Source organism: Somniosus microcephalus, chromosome 31 (genome assembly GCF_052327205.1).
Source record: "Somniosus microcephalus isolate GS21.2 chromosome 31, FLI_Smic_1.0, whole genome shotgun sequence".
NCBI classification, from domain to species: domain Eukaryota; kingdom Metazoa; phylum Chordata; class Chondrichthyes; order Squaliformes; family Somniosidae; genus Somniosus; species Somniosus microcephalus.
The window spans coordinates 13,778,062-13,800,163 of NC_141017.1; the positions used below are offsets into that span (position 1 = coordinate 13,778,062).

A 22,102-nucleotide genomic window follows, 5' to 3' on the forward strand; every position below is an offset into this window, starting at 1 on the left:
TGAAACAATACCCCAACATCCCCTGTACTCATGAAACAATACCCCAACATCCCCTGTACTCGTGAAACAATACCCCAACATCCCCTGTACTCGTGAAACAATACCCCAACACCCCCTGTACTCGTGAAACAATACCCCAACATCCCCTGTACTCGTGAAACAATACCCCAACATCCCCTGTACTCGTGAAACAATACCCCAACATCCCCTGTACTCGTGAAACAATACCCCAACACACCCTGTACTCGTGAAACAATACCCCAACATCCCCTGTACTCGTGAAACAATACCCCAACATCCCCTGTACTCGTGAAACAATACCCCAACATCCCCTGTACTCGTGAAACAATACCCCAACACACCCTGTACTCGTGAAACAATACCCCAACATCCCCTGTACTCGTGAAACAATACCCCAACACCCCCTGTACTCGTGAAACAATACCCCAACATCCCCTGTACTCATGAAACAATACCCCAACATCCCCTGTACTCGTGAAACAATACCCCAACATCCCCTGTACTCGTGAAACAATACCCCAACACCCCCTGTACTCGTGAAACAATACCCCAACATCCCCTGTACTCATGAAACAATACCCCAACACCCCCTGTACTCGTGAAACAATACCTCAACATCCCCTGTACTCGTGAAACAATACCCCAACATCCCCTGTACTCGTGAAACAGTACCCCAACACCCCCTGTACTCGTGAAACAGTACCCCAACACCCCCTGTACTCGTGAAACAATACCCCAACATCCCCTGTACTCATGAAACAATACCCCAACATCCCCTGTACTCATGAAACAATACCCCAACATCCCCTGCACTCGTGAAACAGTACCCCAACACCCCCTGTACCCGGGGAACCGTACCCCAGCACCCCCTGTACCTGGGGAACTGTACCCCAACACTCCCTGTACTCGGGGCACCGTACCCCAAAACCCTCTGTACCCGGGGCACCATACCCCAGCACCCCCTGTACCAGGGGCACCGTACCCCAGCACCCCCTGTACCAGGGGCACCGTACCCCAGCACCCCCTGTACCAGGGGCACCGTACCCCAACACCCTCTGTACCCGGGGCACCGTACCCCAGCACCCCCTGTACCTGGGGCACCGTACCCCAGCACCCCTGTACCAGGGGCACCGTACCCCAGCACCCCCTGTACCAGGGGCACCGTACCCCAGCACCCCCTGTACCAGGGGCACCGTACCCCAACACCCCCTGTACCAGGGGCACCGTACCCCAGCACCCCCTATACCAGGGGCACCGTACCCCAACACCCCCTGTACCAGGGGCACCGTACCCCAGCACCCCCTGTACCAGGGGCACTGTACCCCAGCACCCCCTGTACTAGGGGCACTGTACCCCAGCACCCCCTGTACCAGGGGCACCGTACCCCAACACCCCCTGTACCAGGGGCACCGTACCCCAGTGGGATGCAGAGCCCGGGACAGGAGGGGATACATTCAGAGTGGGGTAGAGAGGTTTACAGGTTGCTGGTTGGGGTTGTTCAGAACTCCTGGAGCTGTGAAATCCCAGTGCTTGAGGTCAAAGCATGAGGCTCATTAATTCACAGAACAGCCCAGCTACCCCACTGGGCCGGGGGGGTTGTTGCCAGGCGACCGGCACCCAGCCACTTCCGCCCCGCACCCAGCCACTTCCGCCCCGCACAATCATGGCGGCGGACGCTCGGACGTCACTCGGTCTAGGCCCCGCCCCAGGGGGTTGTGCGCGCGCAGCCTGGCCCCGGAAGCGCGGCCGCAGTGTTCACATCCGGGTGGCGGCGGGTGACCCTGAGCCTGAGTCCGAGTCTGTGGTCGTCATGGGGGCGCACCTGGGGCGGCGGTACCTGACGGAGCGGGACACCGAGCCTGAGCCCGGCAACCTGCCCAGCTTCTCCCCACACCTGGGCTTCCCGGAGCGGCAGGAGCGCGGTGAGTAGCGGCAGCAGGGCGGGCTCACTGACTGGCAGCCGCTCCGTGGCGTTGCTCGGATGGAGCGAATCTGCAAGGGTGGTCCCACAAACACAGGCATCCCATAATAATGCGGTATTCTGCTGCTGACTGGACCACTGCCCCGTCTTTCGGATGAGATGTTAAAGCGAGGCCCCACGTCTGCTCTCTCAGGTGGATGTAAAAGATCCCATGGCACTATTCCGAAGAAGAGCAGGGGGAGTGCTCCCCGGTGTCCCGGCCAATATTTTTCCCTCAACCAACATCACTGAAACAGATTATCTGGTCATTATCATGTTGTTGTTTGTGGGAGCTTGCTGTGCTCAAAATTGGCTGCTGCGTTTCCCACATTACAACAGTGACTACACTCCAAAAGTACATCATTGGCTGTAAAGTGCTTTGGGGTGTCCGGTGGTCGTGAAGGGCGCTATAGAAATGCAAGTCTTTTTATTGTCCGGATTTGGGTCCTAGCACTGCAGATTGTCGATTGCTGTGTCAGTTTCAGGCTGCCGGTCAGTAGGGTTCAGCATCATTGGACCATTTGGCCTCTCTGGTGCCTGACTTTACTGCATTCATTATCATGGACTGCCTGTGATATCTAAACATTTTAGAGATCAATGGCCCGGCACCTGTCCCCCTCTGCAATTCTGGATGTAGTTTTATATATATGTATAATCATCCCTTTTGTCATTTAATCTCTCCTGCCTTCCACCCTATCACAGACCTTTGCTTTTGTTCTTTCCTCCCCTCCCCTCTTTCCCTGCCCCTACACTTGCTTAAAACCTGTTAGCCCTCGAACCTTTTCCAGTTCTGACGAAGGGTCATCGACCTGAAACGTCAACTCTGTTTCTCTCTCCACAGATGCTGGCTGACCTGCTGAGTATTTCCAGCATTTCCTGTTTTTATTTGTAGTTTTATTTATTGAGCTAATGGGATCAGTGAGGGTGCACAGCCCTGGTACAAACTGTTACACGAGAAACACCCGGCATTAAACTCCTGGCTTAGTGAATGTTTGCAGGAGGTAGCTGTAAATAAACAAAACTGGTCCACCAGCCTAAAATCTTATAATTTATCACTGATGTTAGCAAAGGTTGGAATGTGATCCCAGAGTGTGTGATTTATGCATTCTTTGCATGTGATGCAGGCACATTCTGTTATGCATATGCAGTGTCTGATATATATACTGTGTCTGATATACAGGCACTCGAAAACGACAACTTGCTTGTATACAGCACCTTTAACATAGTAAAACATCCCAAACATCAGACAAAAACTGACATCGAGCCAAAGGAGGAGACATTAGGACAGATGACCTAAAGCTTGGTCAAAGAGTTTTGACTTCGTCAAGTTTTAAGGAGCGTCTTAAAGGAGGAGAGAGTGGGGGTCTTAGAATAGCAGGACATGGAGAGGTTTAGGGAGGGAATTTCCAGAGTTTAAGAGCATAAGATAAGAACGTAGGAAATAGGAGCAGATGTAGGCCTTGCGGCCCCTCGAGCCTGCTCCACCATTCAATAAGATCATGGCTGATCTTTGACCACTTTCTCGCCCAATCCCCATTGAGGGCCGAGACTGTTGAAGGCACAGCCACCAATGGTGGGGGAAGAAAGTAGGGGAGCACAAGGGGAGGTCTTGGAGGGTTGTTGGGCTGGAGGAGGTTACAGAGAGGGGGAGGGGGTAGAGCCATGAACACAAGGATGAGAATTTTAAATTCGAAGCGTTGGTGGATCGGGAGCCAGTGTAGGTCAGCGAGCACGGGGGGGTGATGGGTGAACGGGACTTGGTGACAGTTAGGAAACAGGCAGCCAAGTTTTGGAGGAGCTCAAGTTTATGGAGGGTAGAAGGTGAGCGGCCAACCAGGAGAGCAATGAAATAGTCTAGAGGTAAGAAAAATGCAGGTATGAGGTATTGAGTAGCAGTTGAGCTGAGGCAGGGGCAGAGCCGGTCGATAAGTGCAACGAGACCTGGGTGTCCTTGTGCATCAGTCACTGAAGGTAAGCATGCAGGTGCAGCAGGCGGTTAAGAAGGCAAATGGTATGTTGGCCTTCGTAGCGAGAGGGTTTGAGTACAGGAACAAGGATGTCTTGCTGCAGTTGTACAGGGCCTTGGTGAGACCACACCTTGAGTATTGTGTGCAGTTTTGGCAGCCTTATCTGAGGAAGGATGTTCTTGCCATGGAGGGAGTGCAGCGAAGATTCACCAGGCTGATACCTGGGATGGCAGGAATGACGTATGAAGAGAGATTGGGTCAATTAGGCTTGTACTCGCTGGAGTTTAGAAGCATGAGAGGGGATCTCATTGAAACTTATAAAATTCTAACAGGACTAGACAGACTGGATGCAGGAAGGATGTTCCTGATGGTCGGGGAGTCCAGAACCAGGGGTCACAGTCTAAGGATAAGGGGTAGGCTATTTAGGACAGAAATGAGGAGGAATTTCTTCACCCAGAGAGTGGTGAACCTGTGGAATTCTCTACCACAGAAGGCAGTTGAGGCCAAATTATTAAATATATTCAAGAAGGAGTTGGATATATTTCTTGAGGCTAAAGGGATCAAGGGATATGGGGAGAAAACAGGGACAGGGTACTGAAATTGGATGATCAGCCATGATCGCATTGAATGGCGGAGCAGGCTCGAGGGGCCGAATGGCCTACTCCTGCTCCTATCTTCTATGTTTCTATAATACAAAGGTGGAAGTCGGCAGTCTTAGTGATTGAGAGGATATGGAGTCGGAAGCTCATCTCTGGCTCAAGTAGGATACTGAGGTTGTGAACAGTCCGGTTCAGCCTGAGACAGTGGCCAGGGAGAGGGATGGAGCCAGTGGCCAGGGAGAGGGAGGGAGTCGGTGGCCAGGGAGAGGGAGGGAGTCGGTGGCCAGGGAGAGGGATGGAGCTGGTGGCCAGGGAGAGGGAGGGAGTCGGTGGCCAGGGAGAGGGAGGGAGTCGGTGGCCAGGGAGAGGGAGGGAGTCGGTGGCCAGGGAGAGGGAGGGAGTCGGTGGCTAGAGACGGATTTGTGGCGGATGCTGAGTGCACTGGCTTTGGTCTTTCCGGTGTTTAATAGGAAACTTTGGCTCAGCCAGGACACAGTGTGACCAATCCGAGACAGTGGAGGGGTAGAGAGAGGTGGTGGTGAGGTCCAGCTGGGAGTCAGCGTACATGTGGAAACTGACGTATTTTCGGAAGTTGTCGCCGAGGGGCAGCATGTCATTTGTGACTCTGATGAGGACCATTTCAGTGCTGTGGCGTGGCGGGGGTGAAAACCTGATTGGAGATGTTTAAACATGGAAAGATTGGCACAAATTTGGGAAGCGACAGCACGTTGAAGGATTCTGGCGAGGAAAGGGAAGTTGGAGGTGGGGCGGTAGTTTGAAGGACAGAGGGGTCAAGGGTGGGTTCTTTGAGGCGGGGGTGATGACGGGAGATGTTGGCACTGGTGAAACGGGCAGATACATGGCATTTTGGTAGGAAGAATGAGGCAAGGCAATGCAAACTAAAGGTACAATGTTAAAGGGGGTGCAGGAACAGAGAGACCTGGGGGTGTACGTACACAAGTCTGCGAAGGTGGCGGGACAAGTTGAGAAGGCTGTTAAAACTGCAAATGGGATCCTTGGCTTTATAACTAGAGGCCGAGAGTACAAAACCTTTATAAATCACCGGTTAGGCCTCAGCTGGAGTATTGTGTTCAATTCTGGGCGCCACACTTTAGGAAGGATGTCAAGACCCTTAGAGAGGGTGCAGAGGAGATTTACTAGAATGGTACCAGGAATTCGGGACTTCAGTTACGTGGCGAGACTGGAGAAGCTGGGGTTGTTCCCTTGGCGCAGAGAAGGTTAAGGGGAGATTAAATAGAGGTGCTCAAAATTATGAAGGGTTTTGATAGAGTAGATCAGGAGAAACTGTTTCCACTGGCAGGAGGGTCGGTAACCAGAGGACACCGATTGAAGGTAATTGACACTTCGTCACTTACTCCCACCACCTCTCTCTCCACCTTAAAATCTCCTTAAAACCCATATCTTCAGCCAAGCTTTCATTCACCTCTCCTAATCTCTCCCCTCCTGGCTACATCATTATTTTCCCAGTGCCTATCTGCCTGGTGCTTTGGAACGTAAAGGCTCTGTATATGTGCAAAAGCAAAATACTGTGGATGCTGGAAATCTGAAATAAAAACAGAAAATGCTGGAAATACTCAGCAGGTCAGGCAGCATCTGTAGAGAGAGAGAGAGACATGTCTTCCTTTTTCCTCAACCGAGGATTCCCCTCCAACGTGGTTGACACGGCCCTTGACCGTGTCTGTTCTGTTTCCCGCACTTCTGCTCTCACCCCTTCCCCTCCCTCCCGGAACCACGCTAGGGTTCCCCTTGTCCTCGCCTTTCACCCCACCAGCCTCCACATTCAACGGGTCATCCTCCGCCATTTCCGCCACCTCCAGCGTGATCCCACCACCAAACGCATCTTCCCCCTCCCCCCCCCCCCCTTCAGCATTCCGAAAGGACCGCTCCCTCCGCGACACCCTGGTCCACTCCTCCAGCACCCCCAACACCCCTTCCCCTTCGCCCGGCACCTTCCCGTGCAAGCGCAGGAGATGCAACACCTGCCCTTTTACCTCCTCCCTTCCCACTGTCCAGGGCCCCAAACACCCCTTCCAGGTGAAACAGCGATTTACTTGTACTTCTTCCAATCTAGTATACTGTATTCGCTGCTCACGATGTGGTCTCCTCTACATTGGAGAGACCAAACGCAGATTGGGTGACTGCTTTGCGGAACACCTCCGTTCAGTCCGTAAGGGTGACCCCGAGCTTCCGGTCGCCTGTCACTTTAATTCACCGCTCCATTCCCACTCGGACCTCTCCATCCTCGGCCTCTTACACTGTTCCAACGAAGCTCAACGTAAACTCGAGGAACAGCACCTTATCTTTCGATTAGGCACTTTACAGCCTTCTGGACTCAATATCGAGTTCAACAATTTCAGATCATAACCTCTGCCTCTGTGTGTTTTTTTCTCTCACATGGCAGCTGTCGATCATTCTGTCATTTACACTTCATCTAGACTCATCTTTTGTTTCTTTACTTGTCCCATTACCATCTCCTTTCGTCTCGCACCATCGTCCCTTTTGTCTCTAATCTCTCCTGCCTTCCACCCTATCACAGACCTTCCCTTTTGTTCTTTCCTCCCCTCCCCCCTTTCCCTGTCCCTGCACTTGCTTAAAAACCTTTTACATCTCCAACTTTTTCCAGTTCTGACGAAGGGTCATCGACCTGAAACGTTAACTCTCTCTCTCTCTCTACAGATGCTGCCTGACCTGCTTTTATTTCCAGCATTTTCTGCTTTTATTTCTGTATAAGTGCAGCTTGTTGTCATGTGGAATAAACTTTGCTTGTATTCCCTTGAGTTTAGACGGGTGCGGCGTGATCTAATTGAGGTGTTTAAGATGATTAAAGGAGTTGATCGGGCAGATACAGTGAAATTGTTTCCTCTGATGGAAGAATCACGAACAAGGGGGCACAATCTTAAAATTAGAGCCAGGCTATTTAGGAGTGAATTCCGGAAGCACTTTTCCACACAAAGGGTAGTGGAAATCTGGAACTCTTCCCCCCCCCCCCCCCAGAAAGGCTGTAGACGCTGGAGGACAATTGACATTTACAAGACTGAGATTTTTGTTAGGTGACCGTATCGAGGGATATGGGAGCAAAGGCGGGCAGATGGAGTTACGATACAGATCAGCGTTGATCTAACTGAATGTCGGAACAGGCTTGAGGGGCTGAATGGTCTCCTCCTGTTGCTGTGTGGACACTCAGTACTTGATAGTTATACAGGGGTCAGGTGATCCCAAAACCCCGCCTCTTATGCCCCTCCGACCCCCATGTGAGCTACAGCCGTGAAACCCACTCTGAGTGTTAACTGTCAGCCATTCAACCTCTATTACTGACCAGTTTTACCGTGCCCCGATTCTGGTAACAGCCTCGTACCCTGACATAAGGGCAGGCCATGGGGCTCGGGACTGGGAGAGGGGGTTTCAGTGGGACTCGGGTAACAGCCCTGCAACTGTGGACTCTGGGAACTGTTTCTAACAGATACCTGAACTCTAACCCTGTCAGCTGTCTGTGATACACTCAGGCTCAGCTTGAGTGTCAGCCTGGATTTTTGTGCTCAAGTCTCTGGAGTGGGACTTGAACCCACAACCTTCTGACTGAGGGGAGAGAGTGCTGCCCACTGAGCCACGGCTGACTCTTGAGTGAGTGCTGCATTTTTGGAAAACATTAAATCTAAGGACCTGTCTGCCTGTTTAGGTGGTGGTTAAAGATCCCATAATTCTCCCAGTATCCTGGCCAAGTCTTCCCTCAACCACGACCATCTAAAACAGATTAACTGGTCACTCATCTCATGCGGGATCTAGCTGTGCACAAATTGGCTGCCGCACTGGTGTGCAGAAACCACGGTGACTGCAGTAGTAGTGCTTAGGCTGTGATGAGAGATGTGATGAGTTTTCTTCCTTAACTGTCCACTTGAAGTGTGAAAAACACCCAGCAGAACAACGCCCAATTCTGGGCAGAGTATTTTGAGCTGATTTTGTGCAGTTGTACAGGGCCTTGGTGAGACCGCACCTTGAGTATTGTGTGCAGTTTTGGTCGCCTTATCTGAGGAAGGATGTTCTTGCCATGGAGGAAGTGCAGCGAAGATTCACCAGACTGATACCTGGGATGGCAGGAATGACGTATGAGGAGAGATTGGGTCGATTAGGCTTATATTCACTAGAGTTTAGAAGAATGAGAGGGGATCTCATTGAAACTTATAAAATTCTAACAGGTCTGGACAGACTAGATGCAGGAAGGATGTTCCCGATGGCGGGGGAGTCCAGAACCAGGGGTCACAGTCTAAGGATAAGGGGTAAGCCATTTAGGACAGAGATGAGGAGGAATTTCTTCACCCAGAGTGGTGAACCTGTGGAATTCTCTACCACAGAAGATAGTTGAGGCCAATTCATTAAATATATTCAAGAAGGAGTTGGATATATTTCTTAAGGCTAAAGGGATCAAGGGATATGGGGAGAAAGCAGGGACAGGGTACTGAATTTGGATGATCAGCCATGATCTCATTGAATGACGGAGCAGGCTCGAGGGGCCGAATGGCCTACTCCTGCTCCTATCTTCTATGTTACTATGATTAACACTGGGGTGAAGTTCTGTAGTCAGTGGCGGTGAGCGCAGGTTAAAGGGATGATCAAGAACATTGCAGAGCAGTAAAGTGCATCAGTCTTAGCGTCTTTCTGTTCAGTGCATCACACTCTTTTACAGACACAAAACCATCTTCAAAGAAAAAGGAAACCAGTTGTTTTAAATGCTGGTACTTCTGTCCCGCAGCTCGACACTTACAATCTGCACAACTCCCTGACTGAACACCAAATAAACTGATTGACCTGAGCCCGTATTTACTTAATAACAATGAGGCTTTGCAAGAGGGACATAGCTCCATCTTAGCAGCGGAATTACTGAGTTATACTGTGTAATGTGTGCACAGCAAGATCCCACAAACCGGACAATGAGATAATGTCAGAGGTCATCGCTTTTTTTTTAGTGATGTTGATTGAGGGATAAATATTGGCCCCATGACACCAGGAGAACTCCCCCTGCTCTTCTTCGAAATAGTGCAGAGAGATCTTTTACATCCACCTGAGCGAGCAGACGGGGCCTCGGTTTAATGTCTCATCTGAAAGACGGCACCTCCGACAGTGCAGCACTCCTCAGCACTGCCCTGGGAGTGTCAGCCCAGGGAGCAGTGAGCCTCTGGAATGGGTTGCCGGCTGGTGGGGTGGTTGCTGACTCTACGCCTTCGAGAGGGAGCTGGAGCGGTTCCTGACTGGGGCAGAGGTGGCATCGTATAGAAGGTCAGTGTCTTTATAGACAACACAGTGTGATCTCCTGGACTGGTATCGATCGCCAGAGGGGGTCGGAGAGAAGTTTTCCAGATCACGTGGCTGCGGCTGGGGGAGCGTCTAGTCACGACGCTCCAGCCATCACGTGTGGGGGAAGGCTCGATGGACCAGCTGGTGTTTCCTGCCCATCAATTTCGTATGTTCGTATGTAACACTCCTGCCCTTTATAAAAACACGTGCAGTGAGCAACACCACGTGAAATCGACTAGTTGCATGAAATGTCGGCAACAACACTGGAAAAAAGCAATTTGGTAAATAGAAGCGGTGATGGGAAGTGTTCAGTGAAGAGCAGGAATTCTGTAACCGGAGTTAATCAGAAGTAATTTTTTTTTTAAGTGCTTCTGTTGCCTCCAGACTCAACTATTTCAATGCTCTCTTGGCCTTACACCCTCTGTATTCTTCGACCTGACAGAATTCCACAAGGTAATTGAAGCTTTACGATAGGTAAACGTCAACTTGAGCTCATCCAGACTCTGCTGCCCGTGTCCTAAGTCGCACCAAGGTCACGTTCACCCATCGCCCCCCCCCCCGTGCTCGCTGACCTACACTGGCTCTCCATCCGGCAACCCCTCAATTTTTAAAATTCTCATCCTTGTTTTCAGATCCCTCCATGGCCTCGCCCTATCCTATCTCTGAAACCTCCTCCAGTCCTGCAACCCTCCAAGATCTCTGCGCTCCTCCAATTTTGCCCTCTTCAGCATCCCCGATTTTAATCGCTCCACCATTGGTGGCCGTGCCTTCAGCTGCCAAGGCCCTAAGCTCTGGAATTCCTCCCTAAAACTTCTCCGTCTCTACTCTAAGACACTACTTAAAACATATTGCTTTGACCAACCCCATCCTGATATTGGAATCGAATTTTGTTTGAAAACACTGCTGTAAAGCACTGTGGGACGTTTTACTACATTAAAGGTGCGATATAAACACAAGCTGTTAAGTAGAATTGTCTGCTGGGAATTTAATATAGTGACCGTGTGTTTTCTCTCTCTCTCTTTCTCAGTGATGATCGCGACACAGCAGGAGATGAATGATGCCCAGCTGCCCCTCAATCAGCGAGATTACTGCGCTCATCACCTCATCAAGTTTCTGAAGTGTAAGCGGGACATGTGGCCCAATTTCCTGGAGTGTAAACATGAACGTCACGACTGGATTACTGCGAGCACCAGGAGTAAGAGTTCACCTTTGCCTGCTGCGCTCGCGCTGTGTCTGGGGTGGCGGGTGGTCTGACTGACCCACTGAACCTAGTTTAACCCCCGCCCCCCCCTCCCTCCCTCCCTCCCTGGTCAATGAGTTGGTTAATACATCAGGAAAGGCATCTGCTTTGTTCCCAGGTTTCCGTCCAGTCCACTGAGGAAGTGGCAGAGGCTACAACTTGCTTCAGTGCCCCTCACTGGGCCAGAGAGCGTAACATTCAGCCAGACCTCCCGTCGGTGGGTTGCTATCTTGTGGTGACAGGATCCAATGGGTGGTGGTGTCCTACTCATAGCCAGTTGGTACTCGGGTTCCAGATTGGCATGAAGAATGGTCATTTTGGGCAGAAGAATGGTCATTTTGGGCAGGGTACCAGAGGGCTGCTGGCCTCTTTGGAGCTGTACTCAAATATAGTTCCCTAAGCCAACAGCAGATTCTGACGAAGGCTCTCTTTCTCTCTCCACAGATGCTGTCTGACCTGCTGAGTGTTTCCAGCATTTTCTGTTTTTATAGCAGATTCTCTGCTCATTTGTATTGGTGCATTCAGGAGGGGGTTGGGGGGCGAATTGGTGGAGCAGAGAGCCCAGCCCACTAACCTCATGTTCTCTCACCCCAGTTACGTGATGCGTATGAAAGAGTACGAGAGGGAGAGGCGCCTGCTGAAGAGGAAGAGGATGATGGAGGAGAGGCAAGCGGCATAACCAGCGCTCCCGGACCCACTCCGAGTAGCGCCTGGGTCGGTCTCCCACCGCGAACAGCGCTCCTAATCTGGCCCGGGACATCCCGTCTGCAGCGGGTGTTGGTGAATTATTTTGTATATAATTCTAACGTCTTCTGAAATCAATAAAATGTCTAGTTATAAACCCAACTCTTTTGTTCATATATTCCCTTTGTCTCTACGCCCCCGTGTTCCTCAGTTTCCGTCACCTCGCTTGTTTGCTTGATGTGCCGGTATAGACGGCGAGTCTGTGGGTTGTTCATTCGTCAAGGGCATCACAGCTGAACCCAGTCTTGTCCTCGCCCCGCAGGCTCCCCAGTTCCTGGAGAGCAGAGGGAGCAGGACCTGCCCCCAGCCTGCGTGATGAGGGTAAATACTCCCCCTCTGCCCAATGGTGGGAAATCACCACCTCCATCTAAATGGATTTCCTGAGCTCTGCTCCTGGAGGCTGAGGCTCACCACTAGGGGCGCATAATGAGAATTTACCCTACTCCAAGATGGGATGGCATCGTTGGCAGTGATAAGCTACTTCACTTAATGAATAACAGGTTCCCTGTGCCAGAGAACAAGTTAAGTTTACCCGTTGTTCTTCTGATTCAGTGATGATTATTCACAAGTTCCTGAATATCTCAATATCGAGTTCAACAATTTAAACTCATAACCTCTGCCCCTATTACTTTTTTCTTGTAATTTTTCCACTCCTTTCCCCCCCCCCCCCTCTTTCACTCTCCCACCTGGCAGCTATCTCTTGCCCTGCCAGTACACTTCACACCTAATCTCAGCCTATTACCATCTCGGCTGGCTTCGAATACCTTTTATTGTCTTTTACTACTTTTGTCCGCTCGCAGCCCAGCCTTCGATCTATTTTCTTTTCTTTCCAGTTTTGAAGAAGGGTTCGACCCGAAACGTCAACTCAAATTTCTCTCCACAGATGCTGCCTGACCTGAGTTTTCCCAGCATTCTCTGTTGTTATATTGAAGATCCCCCACTGTTAGGGTGCCAGATATAAATTACACCCAGCAGTGTCAGGGGGCCGTGGCTCAGCGGGCAGCACTATAGTCTCGGAGTCAGGAGTCCCACTCCCGAGACTTGAGCACAAAATCTAGGCTGACACGCAGTTCACCACTGCGGGAGTGCTGCACTGGTGGAGGTGCCATTTTGCAGATGAGACGTTGAACAGATTGCCCTCCCCGATGGCACTATTTTTCACTTTTCATTATCTCATTGCTGTTTGTGGGATCTTGCTGTGCACATATTCCCCACATCACCACACTTTATTGGTGCTTTGGGATGTCCCAAGGTTGTGAAGGCGCTATAACCAAGGCTTTCCAAAGTCATAACGCTTTTTTAAAAAAGTTACTGAAATCCCTCGTGCCTTGGTGAAGCTTCCCACCTGGCCCATTACAACAAGCGGGAGATCCAGACCACCCTGTGTCTGCTGCCGCCCAGGGGGAGCTGATCAAGCACGCTGTGTCGGAAGGGACAAAAGCAGTGACCAAGTAAAGCAGTGACCAAGTACACCAGCTCCAAGTAACACGCCACACTGTAAAAATAAAACACAACCTCCAGCCTTCGGTCCGGCCCTGTGCCTCCCTCTCCGCAGCAGAGCCTTCACTGCCTCAGCCCAACATGGTGTAGTTAAAGCGAGTAGCTAAACACAGGGGAGAAAGGACTGGGAAATGCTGATTAGGGTTAGATGAAGTAGGGTTAGATGAAGTAGGGTGGGAAGGCGGGTCGACCCGTTGTGCCAAATAGCCTGTTTCTGTGCTGTAAATTCTCTAACTCTCTGGCACTCCGCTGTTAAAACCTTTCTGTTCAAAAACCCTTGCAGCCATCTCGCCTAACTCTTCCCCCTGCTGCCAGGATAACTGTTGCTCTGCATTCCTTCACTCCACAGGCCCCGGGCCTGTTTTCTACATTAAAGGTGCGGTTTGTTTAAATGCAATGGATTAAAAATTAGTTTTGGGAAGTAACAAGAACAGTCACTGGAATGGAATACCCAGCGGACATGTAACAGACCAACTGCGCGTGACACACCCCATTAGTGCTTCCGCCCATGATAAATTGCCACCCCAATCTGTTCTGTAGGTTGTCTTTGTTCCCCATTCTAGTCTCTGCTTTTTCAGAATACTGAAGAAACCAAATACCTGAATATTTAACAGATCCAGGCAGCGGGCGGTGTAGTTTGGCCTGACTGCCTTCCTCTCTGTCGCGGCTACATTTGGACCTGGGTCCCTGGAGATGGAGTACGCGGCCTCTACTGGTACGCTTAAGGTCCTCCGCAACCTGTGGACACTGGATAGTTTCATCACCACCCCCCCTGCAGAAATTGAATTGAATTTGCTAAGTTTCATTTAAAACCCCTAAACTAAATTAAACAAGTTATGCCCCTTGAAGGAGGCTCTTGCTACCTCTCAATTGGCAGTGACAGCTGTCATCTATCATCATTAGTTATCATAGGTAGAATTCCACTTGGCCCCACCGCAAGAACTGCATGTAGTTTTGATCTCCCTATTTCAGAAAGGATAATCAGATATTGGAGTCGGTACAGAGAAGGGCCCCGTGTTTAATGTAAGCTACTATACACATAATAAAACCGCTGCTACTGTGTGGAGATCAAAATTGCAAATGAATTGTGAGATGACAATGGACGGATTCAAAATGGAGGAGGTCAGTGTGTGATCCTTTGTAAGACCAGATGGACAGGAAGGGGGAACACAGGGTGAAGAGGGAGTCCCACCTCCCCCACACATCACAGGAACATGAGCATATCATGCAGAAAGAACACCAATCAGGGAAAGATGGGAGTGAAACTGACTTATCAAAGGCAGGCAGCTGAAGAAATACAAGGGGGCCTATTCAGAGGACAATATAAAGAGAATTAGTCAAAAACTCTGGACAAAGGAAGCTGTTTTGAATGGCCAGTCGACTCGTGCAGCCTACCACCAGTTCGGATTGATCACCCGAGGCGGAGCGTATATATGAAAGTCAGACATAGGGCATATACATTGCTGGGGGTATTTAAACACAGGCTCATATTTACAAATTAAAAACAAAAAGAAATAGGATATGCAAGAGGAACTTGACTAAGAATGTTAATAAAGCCACAGGCCAGTTTCTCGGAGTCTAAATTACAAGAGACAGTAAAAGAACAATTCCAGTATTAATATTGCAACAGAGAAACACACAAGAGACGAATCAAGTTTATTCTGTTTCTTTTGTAAACGAGTTATTGCTGACATTGCAGAGTTTGAAAGAAAAACATTCTTTAATCCACCACACAAATCTCAGACAGAAAATAAATCATTGAAAAAGAAATCTGAAATCGTTATTCGAAAGCCCAACTTTCCCCTAGTAACTGGCGACACAAAATACTAATTAACCGTGCGCCTGCAAACAACATTGAGCAGAGATCAATGGAAACACGCAACGCATTGCCATTACACACAGAGACAGCAGCTAGTCACACTGTTGATACGAAGACTTAAGGTTACGTGAAGCAGCAATTAGAGAGAGAGAGAGAGAGAAAACCAAAAATTCACTCGGGTGTGAACGGCGCACAGTCCTCAGTTAAAGTAACCCAGGAAAGCTCCTGTAGTGTCAACTTTCCACACCATTTTCTATCGCCTTTCTAATCAGTGCATATCCATTTTCTAAGCAGGATCAATAATTGGAATCTGCCAACATTCAGTGCTGAGGCCCGCTTTGGTTTTGTTCATTATCTGCTCCAGGATGAAAGGCGGACACAAGCTCCTCTTCAGTTTATTAATCACGTTGAGATAAAAGTACGGGTGAAGGGTGAAAACAAAGCCTACGAGCTGAAATGTGAGGCTGGGGCGGATAATGAGATTGAGCGGCTCACAGCCCTGTAATTAAATTGGATACAGAGCCCCCCAGGTCCACCCCTCTCCTGCCCTGAAGCAGACGGCACCTGACTATGTTACAGGTCGACAAGTGTCATGGCCAATGATCAAGGTCTGCCCCATCAAACACTCCCAGGGCAGGTACAGCACGGGTTAGATACAGAGTAAAGCTCCCTCTACACTGTCCCATCAAACACTCCCAGGGCAGGTACAGCACGGGTTAGATACAGAGTAAAGCTCCCTCTACACTGTCCCATCAAACACTCCCAGGGCAGGTACAGCACGGGTTAGATACAGAGTAAAGCTCCCTCTACACTGTCCCATCGGAAAAGGTGCTCGATGTAACAAAGCGTGAGGATCGCCGCTCGACAGGACAGGTGTCGATCCAGGGGGATCAGAACCTCTGCTCCCGCTGTTTGGAGGAAGTCGTCGAGCCCCATTAACGGCAGAGCTCGGTGGGGATCAATATCCTCAGAAGTGTCTTGTCGTCAGTACTCCCGTGTTAGCCAAGATTTAATGCTGTGCCTTTAAACAACAAAACATTTAGAGCTGATGTTCTGAGTGAGGAGCCCTCCCCCCAAAATCTGGAAATCAGGGGGTTGTGAACCCACCTGTCCCAAGCGGCAGCCAGTGGGCATGGCTCAAACTTGCAACATTACCCCGTTTAAATGAGCTGATGTTGCCAGACCGGCTGCGAATGTCAACATCAACACTGGTGGAAGCAGGAGTTAGGATTCATCCACCAGCGAGGCAACAGCACCAAGAGCAGCCACTTCACTAAACCTCCAGGCCCACAGGAATTCAAACCAGTGAGAATACAAGTGCAAATAGGCCGAGGCAGCTGGGGCTCAGATCCCTCACGCGCACTCCCCCCCCCCCCCCCCCCCAGTAACCCCCACCGATCCCCTGCCCACCCCCAGGAATTACACTGTTCAGATGTCCAACAGGGGAGGAGAAAGGCTGGAAGGAAGTGAAGGTTGGCAGGGTAACAGGGCGGGAAGGTGGGGGGAGTGGGCACCATGGCGGGGGGGTAGGTATAAGCCAGTCTTGGGCGGGTAGCGAATCAGCTGCCCATTTCACACCCGATTTCCTTTCCACCGATATCAAAATCGTGCAAAGAGTAAAACGAGCTGCGATTCGCAGTCGCCCAGCACGTGCCAGGACCCAAGACCAATTTATACCCCCCCGCCACGTCCGACTGTCCTGCCACTAATGGACCTGGGGATCCCGCAGAGTAACCGGAACTCGGGGGAGCAGAATTAAAAAAATTAGGAAAATACACAGCATCCAAAGAGAATAGGCCGGGACCAGATTCCCAGTATTTCCCCCACCTTTACTTCCCGTACAAAAAAGGACAGAATTCCCCCGGAGGTTTTTCATTCACAAGAACACGATGGCAGCACAGGACGGTATAATCACACAACTCTGCAGAAGCTTGTGATTGGTTTACTGCAGGAGAGACAGACAGACAGACATTGGGGGGTCACAATCCCCGGCCCACCCAGGCTCACGGAGTCCGTGTTCTACAAGAAGAAGGGGACGATTGGGGTGCGCAGAGGCGGGTAGTCACGGAAGTCCTTCAGGTAGCTGCGATGCTTCCCATTTGCCCAGATCGCCATCTGGATGAACCCAACCAGCGTAAATAACGCAACTGAAAAAACAAAGAGAATGAAGCCTTTTACAAACAGGCTCAAGGTCCCTCCCGCTCCTCCGCCAGGCCCAGTAAACCTGCCCTTACACAGTGAGCACCGGATACTCGGGTCCCTCAGCCGCCCACAGCCCGGGTTCACCACGGTCTCACCGCCCGTGTCAGGAGCTGGCAGCACAAAAGCCGATCCACAGATTGGATCCAAACTGCGGACAGCAACCCCAGCATGGTCACTGGTCCCTCGCCTTCTACCCTTAGAACGCAGCACTCTGTCCTGCACAGTAACCAACATCCGGAGGTGGTGAGAATGAGAGGGAGAGGAGAAGAGATGAAAGAGGAAAGAGAGAAAGAGAGAGAAAGTGGGAGGAGCTCACAGACTTGTCTCCAAGATCGACACCAGCTGTTCAGCTGCCTCTGCCATATTCCTCCCTTCCCCTTAGAGGGTATATCAGGAAAGGATGAAGAGGCTGGGTCTCTTTTCTCTGGAAAAAAGGCTGAAGGGTGACCTAATAGAGGTCTATAAAGTTATGAAAGTTTTGATAAGAGTGGATAGAGAGAGAATGTTTCCAATTTTGGGGGGGGAAGAGCATAACTAGAGGCCATCAATATAAGATAGTCACCAAGAAATAGGGAATTCAGAAGAAACTTCTTTACCCAGCGAGTGGCGAGAATGTGGAACTCGCTACCACAGGGAGTGGTTGAAGCGAATAGTATAGATGTATTTAAGGGGAGGCTAGATAAGAACATGAGGGAGAAGGGAATAGAGGGTAACACTGATAGTTAGATGAGGAAAGACGGGAGGAGGCTCGAGTGGAGCATAAATCCAACATGGACTGGTTGGGCCGAATGGCCTGTTTGTGTCGTATATCCTATGTAATCCCGTGAACACTATTTTCTGTCTTGCACAGTGGTCAATGGGGGCGACACTTGGAGGTTGAGGGTGGGGGAAGGAGAGCGAGAGCGTGACAGGGAGCAGTTAATGGCTGTAACTAGTGATGAATTGCCAGCTCACAGAGAGTCCAGTATCTCACCCCCCCCCCCACCTCACCACAAATAGCTGCCCAATAACGTTCCCTCCCAAAGCTTCTCTCTCCTCGTTTGACTTCAACACAGAGAAGTCACAGCGAGGCTCAAGCTGTTCTGAAGACATTGGAGAAGGGCAATGCGATCCAACCAACGCTGTACGGGAGAATCCGGTTACCCAATGATGCCATTTTAAGGATCTAAACCACAGGACACGACAATTAAAGGCTGCGCTCCTCTCCTTTGCCAGTGCCTAGCTGGGCAGAGGGTGGGGAATAATTACCAGGATGCGGGACATAAAAGGAAAGAGCGAAGGAACAGTGCAACCTAACCGGAGGCGACGGCAGTGGGACCTTCCCCGATTTCCAAAAATACCAAGGGGTGATGTCACAGGGCAGCAGCTAAGTGATTGGTTGGTGAATATTAAGGTTTTTTTTTCTCTGAACTACGACAGTGGTTTATACTATGAGCGGGAAACTAACATACTGTATTAGTTTTAACTAGTTAAGCTATAAATTAAGAGGCATGGCAGAGCAGCTCAGTCCTGTGATTTGCACATCCTGGGCCATGTGGGATATCCTGGACGCTTCTTGTGGCCTGGACGACCACGTGTGCAGGAAGTGTCGCCAACTGCAGCAACTCGAGATCTGGGTTTCGGAGCTTGAGCGGCAGCTGGAGTCACTACAGTGCATCCGCGAGGCTGAGAAACACTTGGAAAGCACGTTTCTCGAAGTGGTCACCCCGCAGCCTCAGAATGTGCAGGCAGAGGGGGAATAGGTGACCACCAGACAGAGAAGGGGGACCAGCTAGGTCGGGCAGGAATCCCCAGAGTGCATCTCGCTCGCTAACCGGTTCACAGTTCTGAAACTGGTGGGGGTGATGGCTCCTCTGGGCAGAGCAGCCAGAGCCAAGGCCAGGGCACCACGGGTGGCTCGGCTGCACTGGGGGGGGGGGGGGGGGGGGGGGCGGTGGAGGAAGAAGAGTGGAAGAACAATAGTGATAGGGGATTCATTAATTAGGGGAACAGACAGGCGTTTCTGTGGACGCAGATGTGACTCCAGGATGGTATGTTGCCTCCCTGGTGCCAGGGTCAAGGATGTCACTGAGCGGCTGCAGGACACAGAGAGGAGGGGGGGGGGGGGGGGGAAAAAGAGAAAGAGAGGGTGAACAGCCAGAGGTCATTGTCCATATCAGTACCAACGACATAGACAGAAAGAGGGATGAGGTCCTGCAGGCAGACTATAGGGAGCTAGGAAAGAGATTAAAAAGCAGGGCCTCAAAAAGGTAGTAATCTCCAGATTACTCCCGGTGCCACATGCTAGTGAGTACAGGAATAGGAGGATAGAACAGATGAATGCGTGGCTGGAGAGATGGTGCAGGAGGGAGGGCTTTAGATTCCTGAGGCATTGGGACCATTTCTGGGGAAGGTGGGATCTGTACAAGCCGGACGGGTTACACCTCAACGGAGCCGGGACCAATATTCTCACGGGAAGGTTTGCTGGTGCTGTTGAGGAGGGTTTAAACTAGCTTGGCAGGGGGGCTGGGCACCAGCATATAGGAGTAGAAAAGAGGAATAAGGTGCATAAAAGAGTGAGTGTGTTGGATAGTACTAGAGAAGAAAGTATTACTAGAGGCAGAAGCAGTACCACATTAGAGAGGAGCAGACTAAGACTACGAAAAATTCAAAAATGGGTTTAGAATGCATGTACATAAATGCACAAAGTGTGGTGAATGAGGTTGGTGAGCTACAAGCACAATTAGTCGTATGGCAATGTGATGTTGTGGCAATAATGGAAACGTGACTTAAAAGCGGCGAGCACTTAATATTCAAGGCGTTCAGAAAAGATAGGGAAGGAAAAAGGGGAGGTGGGGTGGCAGTGCTGATCAAGAAAGACATTGTAGTGTTGGAAAGGGAGGATGTTCTTGAGGGGACAAGGACAGAATCCATTTGGTTAGAGTTGAGGAGCAAAAAGGGTATGATCACGCTATTGGGGGTATTCTATAGGCCTCCAAATAGTGAGAGGGAGGTAGAGGAGCAACTCTGCAGGGAAATCGCAGAGATATGCAAGAACTATAGAGAGTGGTGATATTGGGAGACTTTAATTTCCCAAATATCGAGGGGGAAGAAATTTCTGACATGTGTTCAGGAGAATTTCCTTGACCAGTATGTTCTTGGCCCAACTAGGAAGGAGGCATTGCTGGATCTGGTGCTGGGGAATGAGGTGGGCCAGGTCGACCAAGTGTCTGTGGGAGAACACTTGGGTACGAGTGATCATCGTATAAGATTTAGATTAGCAATGGAGAGGAGCAAGGAACAATCTCGAGTGGAACTTCTAAACTGGAATAGGGCCAACTTCAATGGGATGCGAAAGGATCTAGCCAGGGTAAAATGGAACTAAAGACTGACAGAAAAACCTGTAACGGAACAATGGGTGATCTTTCAGGAGGAGATGTTCCAAGTACAGGCTAGGTACATTCCAACAAGAGGGAAGGGTAAGGGAATCAAAGCAAGGGCTCCTTGGATGACGAGGGAGATAGAGAAGATGATGAAACAAAAAAAGGTGTATGATGCATGTCAGGTGAATACCAGACCAAATACAGTAAGTTGAGAGGGGAAGTGAAGATGAAAATAAGATTGGCAAAGAGAGAATGAGAGTAGAATGGCAGTTAACATAAAAGGGAACCCAAAAATCTTCTACTGGCATGTAAACAGTAAGCGGGTAGTAAGAGGCGGGGTGGGGCCTGTTAGGGACAAAGGTGGTGATATATGCTTGGAGGCGCAGGGCAAGGCTAGAATACTCAATGAGTACTTTGTATCGGTGTTTACTAACAAAATAAAAAATAAAAATCGGTAGAACTGGAAAAGGTAGAAGCAATGGAAGGGGTGAAAATTGATAGACAGGATGTACTGGAAAGGCTGGGTATGCTTAGAGTGGATAAGTCGCCTGGTCCAGATGGCTAAGGGAATTGGGGGAGGAGATAGCAGACGGGCTTGCCATAATTTTCCAATCTTCCCTAGATGTGGGGGGAGGTGCCTGAGGATTGGAAAGTGGCAAATGTGACACCATTGTTTAAGAAAGGGTGCAAGGACAATCCTAGTAACTACAGGCTGGTCAGTTTAACATCAGTGGGTAAAGTTTTAGAAACAATAATCAAGGGAAAAATTAACGGGCACTTGGAGAGGTTTAAGCTAATTAAGGAGAGCCAACATGGATTTGTAAAAGGCAGATCGTGTTTGACTAATCTAATTGAATTTTTTGATGAAGTAACAGGGAAGATCGATGAAGGGAATGCAATGGACGTTGTCTACATGGACTTTAGGAAGGCGTTTGACAAAGTGCCACATAGAAGGCTGGTTAACAAAATTGAGGTTCATGGAATAGGTGGGTCAGTGGCAGCTTAAGGACAGAAAACAGCAAGTTGTGGTAAATGGCTGTTTTTCAGTCTGGAGGATGGTAGACAGTGGTGTTCCCCAAGGGTCAGTGCTGGGGCCACTGCTTTTTGTGATAGATAGATAATAGGAATACAGTAGAATTTCTAAATTTGCCAATGACACCAAACTTGGGGGTGTGGCAAACAGTGAGGATGATACCAATCGACTGCAGCAGGACATAGAAAGGCTAGCAGAATGGGTAGACAAGTGGCAGGTGGAATTTAATACAGAGAAGTGTGAGGTGATGCACTTTGACAAAAGGAACAGGGAGAGGCAATATACAATTAATGGCACAGTTTTAAAGAAAGTGTGTGCAGGGACAGAGGGACCTGGGAGTTAATG

The 22,102-nt window shown here is 50.0% G+C and overlaps 2 protein-coding genes across 7 annotated transcripts in view; one reads left to right on the forward strand and one right to left on the reverse strand.

Annotated features, from left to right (window-relative positions):
- Positions 1 to 1,760: 1,760 nt before the first annotated feature.
- On the forward strand, positions 1,761 to 11,943 carry ndufb7 (NADH:ubiquinone oxidoreductase subunit B7). The gene is given in 4 exon segments (XM_085971545.1): positions 1,761 to 1,943; positions 10,885 to 11,031; positions 11,034 to 11,052; positions 11,692 to 11,943. Coding segments are annotated over 4 exon segments (363 nt in total). The 5' UTR covers positions 1,761 to 1,831; the 3' UTR covers positions 11,777 to 11,943.
- A 4,594-nt stretch (positions 11,944 to 16,537) lies between these two features.
- tecrb (trans-2,3-enoyl-CoA reductase b) overlaps positions 16,538 to 22,102 on the reverse strand; it is a 74,481-nt gene continuing 68,916 nt past the window's right edge. For all 6 annotated transcript variants that reach the window (XM_085971556.1, XM_085971558.1, XM_085971559.1 and 3 more), the window contains one exon: positions 16,538 to 17,307. In XM_085971556.1, the coding sequence (XP_085827682.1) occupies positions 17,180 to 17,307 (128 nt within the window). In that variant the 3' untranslated portion in view covers positions 16,538 to 17,179. The remainder of the gene's footprint in view (positions 17,308 to 22,102) is intronic.